This window comes from Aquarana catesbeiana, linkage group LG01, assembly GCF_042186555.1.
Source record: "Aquarana catesbeiana isolate 2022-GZ linkage group LG01, ASM4218655v1, whole genome shotgun sequence".
Classification (NCBI taxonomy): Eukaryota; Metazoa; Chordata; class Amphibia; order Anura; family Ranidae; genus Aquarana; species Aquarana catesbeiana.
In genome coordinates, this window is record NC_133324.1 from 127,860,506 (window position 1) to 127,874,550 (window position 14,045).

General features: G+C 44.7%; 1 protein-coding gene across 1 annotated transcript; it reads left to right on the plus strand.

The window, feature by feature from the left end:
• Window positions 1–751: 751 nt before the first annotated feature.
• Window positions 752–11,233, plus strand: CDK7 (cyclin dependent kinase 7; the record flags this gene model as incomplete). The annotated part of the gene is given in 3 exon segments (XM_073623674.1): window positions 752–1,017; window positions 8,307–8,366; window positions 11,200–11,233. Coding segments are annotated over 3 exon segments (178 nt in total), but the record flags the coding sequence as incomplete, so codon positions are not given.
• Between the last annotated feature and the right edge of the window lie 2,812 nt (window positions 11,234–14,045).

Below are 14,045 nucleotides of genomic sequence, written 5' to 3' on the forward strand. Positions count from 1 at the left end.
GGGCGGACTGACAACTCATGGGGCCCCCGGGCAATAGGAGATTATGGGGCCCCCAGGCAGAGCTTATGGGGCCACACAGTATACACACACACAGTATACAATCACACAGTACATGTACACACAGTATACACAGACATGCTTCTATTGGCTGAGAAGGTACTGGAGAGGTGAGGCAGCTATAATCTCAGGGTTTTTAGACCAAAAGGATGTTGGTAAGGGACATTTCAGAGACAGATGTAAAAAAAACAGAGATTTTTACATGCTGTCCCTGGTTGAACTGAGGCTGTCAACCCTGATGGGCCCCCCTAGTGGCCCAGGGCCCTCGGGCAGTGCCCGAGTGGCCAAATGGTCAGTCCGCCCCTGTCTGCTACCAAACATCTATCCACATAAACACATGATATGATAGTAATGACTACGAAAGAAAAACGTTATCTTGAAACAGAGGGAGAGTATCCATGAAATATAAAATTAGAGGAAATCTCTGGAATGGACTCTGTTACAAATTACGACAAATGGAACGTGGAAAACGTCTACAAAAGAATACAGAAGAACACAAAGCAGCGTCGTCCAGCCGTTTGTAACTATGGCAACAACAGCTGCTGTTCACACGTGGCCGCCCGCCCGGAAGTGTCTCTGTCAGCGGACATACTCTGCGCACTAGAAGGAACCCCGGAACTGCTGCCTTACACATAGCTCTGTCCTTTATTCTTGGGTCAGCCATGTTTTCGTAGACAAAAGCTAAAACGTCAATGTAGAAATCTCCAGAAACATGGCCGCCACTCTGGTCCTTTGCTGCATGTGAAGCGATGTGTAGGGCATGTGGCGCTCTGTCTCTGGCGGAAGTAGAGCAGTGGGCGGGGCGTGGTGTTAAATGCCGACAGTTCTCGACAAGACACCGGCCTTGTCAGGCGGGTGGAATCTGAGCTGAGGAGGATGGAGGGTCCAGGGACTAAGGGGATGGAGGTGAAGTCCCGGGCTAAGCAGTATGAGAAGCTGGATTTCTTGGGGGAAGGGCAGGTAAGTGCTCACAGCTCTGCATCCAGTATATGAGGGGAGACCCCATTCTTGAGGATAGGGCTGTGATAAAGAGGCCCTGTCCTTTCCAATAAGAGAAGAGCCATTGTACTACCCACTGACTCAGGGCTCTTCTCAGCCCCAGCATTGTAGGGGTTAAGATATAGTCCACTGTAAGGGTTATGTTTCCTTTTACAAGGGCTGTGCCCCCCCCCATGATAGGGTGATCGGATGTCCCGGGACTGAGGATTGCAGGAGCGGTGCCAGGTGCAGGCCGATCCTAGGCAGGTGCTGGGGGGTGTCAGCTTTAATTTGAATGGCTGGGTGCCTGCTGTCACACAAGTCCCGCCTCCTGGTTTTCTCCTTTGACAGACAGCATGCTTGTCTAATGCCGGGACGTGTGCTGCCTATCATAGGTAGAAGGCGGGACAGAAGGCGGGACAGTGGGCACCTGGCAATTCAAAATAAAGCCGACACAGCGGGCAACGCCAGCCTGAGTGATGATCCCACCAGCTCTCCTCTTCCTCTCCTCTCTGATCCCCTGCACAGGTGAGGTAGTGTAGATGGGCACAGCTGAGCCCCGCCTTCTGTTACTTTGGGCTCCCCCGAGCCCCACCCTCTGTTTTTTTTTCCCTCTATCTTCTCTTCATAACATTTGGTAGTCATATCTCAAAAAATTCTAAAGTATATATTTCTTTTTCTTTATGGATGAAATGTGAGAAATAATGTATATATCATACAATCATTCCATAAACACATACACTGCATATATAATTTGAGGAAAATAACCTTATAAAATGGTTTAACCATTTTTTTTCAATTTAAAAAAAAAAAAAAAAAAAAGTTTTCCCAGGTTTCATTTTAAAAATCTGGTCACCTTACCCCATGAGGTCAATGGAGGTGAACTGAGGCCATAGTGTCCATACAGAACACCTCTATCTGCAGAGACAGCGAGCGGGGGTGTACATGTGCGGCACCTGTGATGCTTTGCTTTACATACTCCTCTGTCACTTTTAAGTGACCGCACGCAACCGTTTGCGTTGAGTAGTGCGGCGTTAGAGGGGTTAAAGCAGATGGTGAGGAGGCGCTACAATGTGGATCTCTCTTCAAGGAGCAAAGCATGTGTAATCGAGTCCTTGCAGGCTCAGGCCTTGTTTACATCAGCCCCCTCCCCCCCCCTTCTGAGGCGCAATCTGTAGTGGATTTCTTTTCAGAGGCCATTTGACAGGTGGCTGGGAGGCGATTTGGTGCCTCCTCACTGCGGTTTTAACACTGTAAAGCCTGTTTAGAAAACCTGAGCATTGCAGACAGTTGCTGGAATGGGTCAGATTTATCATTTTCGACACCGCCACAAAGAAAAAGCCCCTCCAGCAGCTCTGTTAGATTTATCATCGGTTCACACTGATGCGAAGTTGGCAACACAGCGAGTCCTGAGCGTTTTCCTGTACTGCATTGAACGTGCACAGCGTCCATGCGATCTGCTGCGGATGTGTTTGTTAAATTAACGACACCCCAGAACAGTGTGATTGTCAAAATCAGATCGCACCCATGCAATGCGATTCAGATGCGGCAAACAAAAAAAGGGTCCTGCACCATTTTGGGGCAGATGCAATGAGATTTGAGCCATGCAAAATGCATGGCTCAAATCGCAGTACAGACATTGCATGCGATTTGCACAGGAATGAACTGACTGCTCACTTGTGCCCACATGTAGGTGGGGGTGCAGCGTGGTGCAAGGACAATAACTCACAGGCAGATGCAAGGAAAGCTTGTGTTAAAATAATGTAGTTCACAACAAACCCGGTGGGAAGGCCACCCAGCCAGGCACACGCACAGATGCAGTAGATTGACAGGAGCAGGTTCCAGCCGGAATGACAGCGTCTATTGAGAGGGGCAAATTTTGACCTAGCTGTCCGGCACCCAATCGGGGAGATGTCCAGAGAAGCAGATTCCCTATTCTGTCTCCTTGTCAGGAACTTTTTACTTGTACTAGTACCAGGGTGGATTCTATTTAAATTACTAGTAAAAGGGCTTGATTTAAATCAACTCGATTTAAATCATAATTTTTAAAGAACTGTCATCTCTGTCCCGCAACGGCTCCTCCTCTGACCCGCTGTTGACTCACCGACACTCCCATTTACTTTAATGGGACGGCTGGTGATGCTGCAGTGACACAACAAGGTGAGGGACGTGGTGACAGCAGGTGAGTGGATGCCCGCTAACAGGCGCTGCCATGATGGATCTGAAATGACAGTTGCTCTTTAAATGTAAGGACTCATTCTTGCTGGTAGTTGGAATCTTTAATATTTGCAAACAAAATGAAGGTTTCCTATTTAGAATAATAAGCTGTCAGGTTAGTAAAACAGCAATATCAGAACTGATTCAATCATACAGTTTGTAGTGTACATAGATTTGCAGAACAATTGGATAAAGGAATATTCCTGAACTTTGTTTAATCTCATGGTTACTGTGATATTGTGTGAATGCATCAATGCAGTGCATGTTATCTCAGCTTGCAGAGCTTGGATTCATTGAATGAGTTTACCAAAAATGTAAATATTGCAGAATATACAGCCTCATGCTACACAACTAGGCTCCATTTCATGCTGAATAAACTGGATAGATTTTTACTGTGAAAGCATTTTATTAAAATGAATTTAATAAAACTCTGAAAAATTGATTTTAAATTAAAAAAAAACTTTTTTTTTTTTTTTTTTTTAATCATTGATTTTTATCCACCCTGGCTAGTACTGTCCCTAACAGGTGAGGTACCTGTCTCTACCCTGCCCACTTGCAAGAAGCACACCAAACCAGGGAGCCAGGGGCTTAAATAGGCTCTGCCTGACCCAAGATGGCTGCTCATGTCACATGGGGCAGCAGCATCCAACAGGACAGCTTTCCCAGTGACCCAGGAAACCATAGAGGAACAATGTTTCTCCTGACTTCCTCTCCAACAACCACGCTGCTGCAGTGAGCACCACCTGCTGTGGAGAACACAGACTGCACCTGCCTACACCCAGGCAGCACCACTACCCCAGGCGGTCATCTTTGGAGCACAGAAAATGGGGGTAGTGGGATATGGCCCTGCATGTTACACCTATATTTGGGTTGTAACATGAAACGTGGTTGCATTCCCCAACTACCCCCCCCCCCCCACATACCTGAATCACAGGGTGCTTCTCCTGGAGCATCCTGTTTACATTTAGCATGGCTGTACCTGCAGAGCTGCATACTTCATTCACAGGTGCTGTGATTGAGAAGACTACAGGTCCCATCTGCAGCAGAGGGATTTGTGGATCACAAGTGTGGGGATGTCATGCTCTGATTCTGCTTGGGGAATGCACTTGTAAATAAGTGTTTACTTCCAGCCCCATAAGTGAATGTCAGTTCCTCTGTACAGACGTGGAGATGGGATGTAAACAATACAGGAGCTTGTGCATTGCACCCGTGATGCACCAATGGTGGTTGCAATGCTATGCAGGCATCAGTGCAAAACTTTAATAAAGCAACATTTTTCTATCCTATTAATATGGGTGCATTTATTTACATTCTTGCAAGAGGTGGGCTTTTGCTTTTAAAGCACTTTTCACCAGAAAAAAACATGACATTCCCCTCCTCCCACGACTAAAAGCTGCACACACAAAAAAAATGTGGGGAAAATTGTATTGAATATTCTTGCCTTTCCCTAGGCTTCCACTCGCCATGCCTAGGGGAGTGTGATATTGTGCTTCTTCTGGTGACATTCCAGGGAAGGGGGGTACCTGATTTTGACATGTAAACCCTCTTCTATACCCAGTGAAGTGAACAGCCTCAGATTATACACTGAGATGAAAAGAAAATCTCCCTACATAAGTTTTACATGTATATCTGCTCTCTTCAGCTTTCTACATTCTTTAGACAGTGCAAATCGTGTTACAAATCCTGTTTCCTCATTCAGCAGTGGGTGTGGAGTCTGAGCATACACTGTGTGTGAGCTGATTGGAGGAAAGGCACCCCCCCCCCCCCCCCCCTCCACATAGGCAGAGGAATGAAGGAACATGCAGAGCTGTACTGTGAATAGACAAGCTCCCAGCTCATCTCTCTTGACACCCTCCCTGACACACATATTCAGTTGCTGTTATCTCATCTGTCCTTGAGCTTGTCAGAAGTGACTCTGCTGATAAGAGGCACAGAGCAGGAGAAGGACATGCCACTTAGAGCTTTGGATGGAGAGGGATAAGTAAACACTATAGATATGTTAAAAAGAAAATCGTTTTCATACCGCAATCTCTACTCAAAACAGCTATAATAAATCATGTATTAAACATAAACAAAGCAACATAATTGGTTGTGAACGAATTGAATGTATATGTGTAATGTCCATACACTGCCACCAGATGTCTCCAATCAAGTGAAAATGATATCTTCTCTTAAAAGTCCATACAATGGCATGTGAAATCAAAGTGCCTTCTTCCACCAGCCCCTAGGCCAGTGATGGTGAATCTTGGCACCCCAGATGTTTTGGAACTACATTTCCCATGATGCTCCACTACACAGCAGAGTGCATGAGCATCATGGGAAATGTAGTTCCAAAACCTCTGGGGTGCCAAGATTCACCATCACTGCCATAGGCAAACCTCCTACTCACCAAACGTACATGACACCCATCACAGGTAGTCATAGGAAGCATGTAAGGCAGAGATGTGTTCTCCAGGGACAGGAAATGGCCCATAATGATGCACACCCACCGGGTTAGGGTATGGTGAATCACATATATCAAGAGGAAGAAAAGAAGCTTCTCATGCACTTACAATATTGCAGATCAAGAAGAGCTCATTAAAAAAAACGAGCAGGGATGGCGATTGTATTCCACCTGCTTCCAAGGGATGCCGGAAGTGACACGGCACATGCTAGCTGATGCGTTTTGCCAGCAACGTCTGACGTCATCGCATCCCATTGTATAGATTTTTAAGAGAAGATATCACTTTCACTTGATTGGAGACATCTGGTGGCGGTTTATGTGTGTGTGTGTGTGTGTGTGTGTGTGTGTGTGTGTGTGTGTACACACACACAAATCCCTGTTCTGTGAGGAGAGACAGATTGTCTGCCCCTACTAGCTAGGAACAACAATATTTCTCCTCCTCTAGTCAGTTCCATCCCCCCACAGTTAGAAACACTCACGAGGGAGCACATTTAACCCCTTGATCGCACCCTAGTGTTAACTCCCTGCCCTCCCTGGTAATCAGTGCATTTTTATAGTACTGATCACCAAAAATGTGTCAAAAGTGTCCAATCTCTCCGCTGCAATATCGCAGTACTGCTAAAAATCACTGATCACCGCCATTACTAGTAAAAAAAAAAAAAAAAATAAAAAAAAAATGGCATAAATCTATCCCATAGTTTGTAGACGCTATAACTCTTGTGCAAACCAATCAATACACGCTTATTGCAATATTTTTGTTGAAAAAAAAATGTAGAAGAATATATATTTGCTAAAACTGATGAAGAAATTTATATTTTAACCACTTGCTGCCTGCCCGCCGTCATATGACGGCGGGACGGTGCAGCTGTTCTGGGCCGCCGTCATATGACGGCGCAGCCTTCCAGGCAGCCCATGGGACGCGCGCGCGCCCCGCCGCATCGCTCGGGTCCCGGCGGCCGCGATGTCCGCCAGGCACCCGCGATTGCCCGGTAACCTAGCAGGACCGTGGATCTGTGTGTGTAAACACACAGATCCACATCCTGTCAGATGGGAGGAGACCGATGGTGTGTTCCTTGGTCTCCTCCTCTTGTGAATCCCCTCCCCCCACAGTTAGAATCACTCCCTAGCAACACATTTAACCCTACAGCGCCCCCTCCTGGCTAACCCCTTCATTGCCAGTCACATTTATACAGTAATCAATGTATTTTTATAGCACGGATCGCTGTATAAATGTGAATGGTCCCAAAAATGTGTCAAAATTGTCCGATGTCTCCACCGCAATATCACAGTCACGATAAAAATCGCAGATCGCCACCATTACTAGTAAAAAAAAAAATAATAAAAATGCTATAAATCTATCCCCTTATTTTGTAGACGCTATAACTTTTGCGCAAACCAATAAATATATGCTTATTGCGATATTTTTTACCAAAAATATGTAGAAGAATACGTATCGGCCTAAACTGAGGAAAAAATTTGTTTAAAAAAAAAAAACATTTGGATACTTATTATAGCAAAAATTAAAAAATATTGTGTTTTTATCAAACTTGTCACTCTTGTTTTGTTTATAGCACAAGAAATAAAAACTGCAGGGGTGATCAAATACCACCAAAAGAAAGCTCTATTAGTGGGAAAAAAATGATAAAAATTTCATTTGGGTACAGTGTAGTATGACCGCGCAATTGTTATTCAAAGTGCAACAGCGCTGAATGCTGATAATTGGCTTGGGCAGGAAGGGGGTGAAAATGCCCGGTATGGAAGTGGTTAAAGAACATTTTTGGGGATATTTATTACAGTAAAAAATATTGTTTTTTTTTTTTCTTTTTTCAAAATTGTCGCTTTTTTTTTTTTTTTTGTTTTATAGCGCAAAAAAAAATCTATTTTGTTTCGGTACAGCGATGCATGGCTGCACAATTCTCAGTTAAAGCGATGCAGTGCCGTATCACAAAAAAATGGCCTGATCATTAACCAGGCAAATCTTCCGGTCTGTCAGTGGTTAATACATGGTTTATTTTAGTTGTGAGTAGAGAGCGTGGTATGAAAATCTATTATTATTTTTCTTTTTATCATTCAATGTTTTATTATGAATGTTTGAGCCTTACTACGAATATATATTATATTATATTATATTATATTGGCTTGATCCAGAGTGCGCAGGTTGAGGGTTTTTTGTGTGTATATTCTTTCTTCTTTTTTTTTTTTCACTACAGATATGTGCCCAGGTCAGATTTCATGAATGGGGTTTACAACCACTTTAAGAGTTCCCTTCACTGGAACTAAGGGGCCAAGCCCAACCTCTGAAAAACACCCCTACACCATAATCAGTGCAGTGTTGTCACACTCAGATGTTGCTGTACAAGCATGGCAAAACAACACCTTCAGATTGATTTCTAGTGCCAAACTGTAGATGGGCATTGAACCTGGGGATTGTAAACTAGGGGGTCCCCCATCTTCATTTTGTGTCCCAGAGATGAATGTGGTTAGTTGGGTTCAGTTTGTATTGTGTTTTTTGTCCTCTAGTCTTTGTTCTTCCAACTTAGTGTTTTTTTTTACCAGTGATTGAGATCTCTAATTTGATACCAAAGTGCATCTTTTCTTTTTCTTTTTATAGTTTGCTACAGTCTACAAAGCCAGGGATAAGAACACCGATAAGATTGTTGCAATAAAAAAGGTTGGTGTAGTTGTAATATTCCATTATACAGTATAATTAGAATATTCTGTGCAGTTTTTAAATTGCATGCAAAATTAGATCTGGTTGTTAAAATACAGCATTTATATGGGTGTGTGTGTGGTGCCAGTGAAGATTGGTATCGTTTTCAAAGAAGATATATTGCCAAGACTTTTTTGGTCCTACTTCTCCTGTGGATTACAGGAGTGCACTTCACTCTGAACTCCTGTGACCCGTTATCAGCCGGTGTCGGCTGATGTCATTATGCCGGCCCAGGCTTTAGATCGATCCCGACATTACAGTTGCCTGGAGCGGCACACCTCCCCTACACAGCCCAGCATTCCAGTGAGTGCTGGAGGGGAGAGCAGGTAGCCGGTGACTGACGGTAAGCGTTCTTAGAGCGGAGGGGAGAACCGAGTGATCAACGGTGTTTGATTGCTCAGTTTGTGCAGAGATGGCAGGGGACACATACAGCATCGGATCAAAGCTGCATCCACCTAGATGAGGTGTGTGTGTGTGTGTGTGTTTTTTGTTTTTTTTTAACCCTTCACTTTTAACAATTTTGCTAGCAGTGGCTGTACCTGAGCTGCAGTGATGTTCTTCAATTCCAATTGCCAAGCTGTTGTACTGCTTATCTTCAGCACTTTGAGTCACTGACCCTCAGCAAGTATTCAGATAATTTCCCGTGACTTCTGGTCAATTAGTCAGTATGGCAGAGGGGTAAAAACTTTTCATAGGTTTCTCGGCAATGGCTGCCCCCTATATCTATTGCATGGTGTCCCCCAATATACACTCTTCAGCTTGTCATGAATAGTGTGTGCTAGCATGAAATGTTCTTGTTCCCCCATAGCAATGATCAACTTCCCAATCCATTATTCATGCTGAGCTGATCATGAAAAAAGCTTCTGATTGATTGCCGCAGAAAAGGCAACTCCAGTAACTAATGTACCCACCCCTGCGCCTGCGCAGTACCAACTACAATGAGCCGCCGGAGATAGCCGAAGCTCAAAATGTTCAATCAGCTGTACACTGCGCCTGCGCCTTGGGTCCAGGTTCCTTCCCCACCATCCAAGTGGACCTAGAGGGGGAATAAAAAAGAGCCGAGCAAAGTGAGGCCGTGCCCGAAGCGTGGTGAGCGGCCCTCTTACAGGCACTGTGTACAGCTGATTTTCCCCTATTCATCTTCGGCTATTTCCGCCGGATCCTACTGCGCAGGCGCAGCGCCTGCGCAGTAGAGGGGGGGTCCTTATCCGCCGAGCGGAACTTTCTCGGCAGAACCCCAGGTCAATGACATCAGCTGACTGCAGCTGATAACGGGTCACAGGAGTGCAGAACGAAGTGCACTCCTGTAATCCACCTGAGAAGTATGACCCAAAAAGTTTTGCCCATACTTCTCCTTTGAAAACGATACCAATCTTTACTCGCACCACACACACACACACACACACACACACACACACACTGCAGTATAAATGCTGTATTTTAACAATCAGATCTAACCTTGCATGCAATTTAAATTTTTTTTTACATTTTTTTTGAATGAAGGGATTGTTTTTTGATTAAACTGAAATTTTCAGATATGCATCTCTCTAAGCCGTAAGTGCTTTTTTTTTTTTTTTTTTTTTTATCTGGAGTGCCAGGGATCATGACATCTGTGGTTGGTATGTAAGCTCTGATATTTTTTTTTTTTTTTTTTTTTTTTTTTTTTTTCCCCCTTCAAAAATGCATATGTGACTGGACACCAGGCAGAGTGTAAAGCAATTCAGGACTTCTGCTGGCTTTTATTTATATTCGGGGGCGGCAAGGTAGGCCTGGCATAGAGGGGCATCTTATGACAATAGGTCTGCTTACAAGCGTACCTGAGGTTGCAATAACTGTGCAAAGCACCTCTTGGATTTGTTATAAGACATCTGCAAGATCAGTTTAGTTCTAAGGAGTAACTCTGGAGCTGAGTTCTACTATGCAGATTTTAACTCGCTCTTTTTCTTGAAAGATAGGTCCCATATAGGGCAGCACAGTGGTGTAGTGGGTAGCACTTTCACCTAGCAGTAAGAAGGATTGCTGGTTCCAATCCCAACCACGACACTACCTGCCTGGAGTTTGCATGTTCTCCCTGTGCCTGCATGGGTTTCCTCCGGGTACTCCAGTTTCCTCCCACACTCCAAAGACATGCTGGTAGGTTAATTGGATCCTGTCTAATTCGTCCCTAGTATGTATGAATGTGAGTTAGGGACCTTAGAGTATAAGCTCCTTGAGGGTAGGGACTGATGTGAATGTATATGTAAAGCGCTGCGTAAATTGATGGCGCTATATAAGTACCTGAAATAAAATAAATATCTGTACCTTGCTGATACAGTGAAGGAATGATTGTCACCCTAGGAGAAGTATATAGAAGCACACTGTAGTTCATTTCTGTGTTCATATTGTTTTATTTTAGCCTATTTATCTGACAAAGGTGTACATTTGGGTTGCTGCACATCAGATAGTATGTGGTTTTATTGGGATTTAGGTGGACTTGTAGCAGAGGGAAGGTTTAGGCTCAGCATCACCATGGTTCTACTCGCTTGACCATTGGGAGATGGGGCAGTGCCAATTAGTTTCATGCTTTGGATAAATGTCGTCACCCTTCTTTTATGCTACCATTTAGCAAAGCAGAGGTAGGTGGTTCTTGGTGTTCACTTTTCTACAAATCTTATGCAAAGGTTAAATAGTAATCCTCTTTCTTTTAATTGTACATTTAGCTGTTTGGCAGGAATACTTGCTAATATCGACATTTCCAGACAAGTAATTTATGGAATAAACTTGTGAGTAATTTTTTTTTTGTTCTTTCCTGAAGATTAAGTTGGGTCACAGAGCTGAGGCCAATGATGGTAAGTTAATCATTTAAAGTGATATTAAAGCCTTTTTTTTTTTTTTTTTTTTTTTTTTGTTATTTTAAAATAAACATCATACTTACCAGCTCTGTGCAATCACATTCACAGAGAAGCCCTGATCCCTTTCTTCCAGTGTCCCCTGCTGGCACTCCTGGCTCTTTCTCTTCAGCAAGTGCCCCCATAGAAAGAAATGTGCACAATCATGCAGGCTTGCCCCTGAGCCGCCCTGTCTCTTTCTATAGATAGTGTGGCCCCGCCCCCCTGCTCCCTCATCACAAGATTTGATTGACAGCAGCGGGAGCCAATGGCTCTCGCTGCTGGCAATCTCCCCCGTGAGGAAGGAGAGAGCCAGTGCTCTTGTGCACAATGCTGGATCTAGATCTGGCTCAGGCAAGTATGGGGGGGCCTGAACAGAAGGGTTTTTTTTTTTTTTTTTCCCTTAATGCATAGAATGCATTCGGGCCAATTCACACTGCAATGCAGAGCAGAAGGAGCGATTCACCGATTTGGCTGCGCTAGGGGGCAGTGTGGTGCACGATTTATCGCATTGCACTGATTTAATTTTTGTATGAGCTTTAGGCCTCTTTCACACGGATGATCCGTATGTCCGTTTTTCATCCATCCGTTTTCGGATGAAAAACGGACATACAGTCATCCCTATGGAGCGTCGGATGTCAGCGGTGACATGTCCGCTGACATCCGACCCGCTCCGATCCGAAAAGTGTAACGGAGGAAAAACCTACTTTTTCCTCCGTTTTCGGATCGGATCGGATGACGACGGACACTACGGACCGTCATCATCCGATCCCCCCATAGGGGAGAGCGGCGCTCTGACAGGTCCGTCGCTGCACAGTGTGCAGCGATGCACCTGTCATCTTCCTGCTCAGCGGGGATCGGCGGAGCTATCCCCGCTGAGCAAGCGGATGTTCACGGGGCGGATCATGACTGATCTGCCCCGTGTGAAAGAGGTAAGGCCTCTTTCACACGGGGCAGATCAGTCATGATCCGCCCCGTGAACATCCGCTTGCTCAGCGGGGATAGCTCCGCCGATCCCCGCTGAGCAGGAAGATGACAGGTGCATCGCTGCACACTGTGCAGCGACGGACCTGTCAGAGCGCCGCTCTCCCCTATGGGGGGATCGGATGATGACGGTCCGTAGTGTCCGTCGTCATCCGATCCGATCCGAAAACGGAGGAAAAAGTAGGTTTTTCCTCCGTTACACTTTTCGGATCGGAGCGGGTCGGATGTCAGCGGACATGTCACCGCTGACATCCGACGCTCCATAGGGATGACTGTATGTCCGTTTTTCATCCGAAAACGGATGGATGAAAAACGGACATACGGATCATCCGTGTGAAAGAGGCCTAAACGTGTACAAAACATACAATTTATTTCCTGCAATGTCTGGCTGTGCTGCACTGCATGACATTGCGGTGTAATTTGGGCCGGTGACATTGATTAAATGCAGCATGTCTGTATTTTATTACAACATTCTACAGCACAGAGCTAGGCTGCATTTCAGTATGAATGGGACACATAGGAAACAATTGTTCCTTGCATTGACAGACGTTTTACCATGTGGTAAAACTGCTGGCACCGCATATAGCGACGCTTAACCCTTTCACGACTAAACCTTTTTTTGAAATTTGGTGTTTACAAGTTAAAATCCGTATTTTTTGCTAGAAAATTACTTAGAGTTCCCAAACATTATATATATATTTTTAGCAGAGAATCTAGAGAATAAGATGGAGATTGTTGCAATATTTTATATCACACTGTATTTGTGCAGCGGTGTTTTAAACGCAAATTTTTGGAAAAGGGACACTTTCATGAATTTTAAAAAATCCAAATAGTAAAGTTACCCCAATTTTTTTGTATAATGTGAAAGATGTTACGCCGAGTAAATAGATACCAAACATGTCATGCTTTATAATTGCACGCACTTGTGGAATGGCGACAAACTACGGTACCTATGAATTTCCATAGGCGACGCTTTAAATTTTTTTTTACGGTTACAAGGTTTGAGTTAGAGGAGGTCTAGGGCTAGAATTATTGCTCTCGCTCTGACAATCGCGGTGATATCTCACATGTGTGATTTGAACACCGTTTACATATGCGGGCGCGACTTCCGTATGCGTTTTCTTCGCTGCGCGAGCTCGCGGGGACGGGTGCGCTTTAAAATTTTTTTTTTTAATTTACTCTATTTTATTTATTTTTATACTTATTAATTGTGTTTAAAAATTTTTTTTTTTTTTTTTTTTTTTTTTTTACTTTTATTGCTGTCACAAGGAATGTAAACATCCCTTGTGGACAGTAATAGGTGGTGACAGGTACTCTTTATGGAGGGATCGGGGTTTTAAAAGACCCCCGATCCCTCCTTTTGCACTTCAAAGTATCCAGATCGCCGAAAACGGCGATTCTGAACACTGTATATTTTTTTTAAAACCGGCGCCATTGGCAGCCGAGTAAACGGGAAGTGACGTCATGACGTCGCTTCCGCGTTTACATTGAGAAGGCTGGAACGAAGCCGCCCACAGCTTCGTTCCAGCCCGCCCCCAGCCGCCGACGGCAGCCGATTTGACACCGGGCCTCCCGATCGCACGGGAGGCCCTATAAGAGCGGCGGGAGGGGGTGGATATCCCCTCCCGCTCCTCCGGTATAACAGTCGAGCAGCTTTTAGCCGCATCGGTTGTTATACTCGGATAGTTGATCGCCCGCTCTAAACAATGGTACTGGGATGATGCCTGCAGCTGCAGGCATCATCCCGGAATAACCCCGGAAAGCTGAGTACGCAGATCTGCGTACGGTC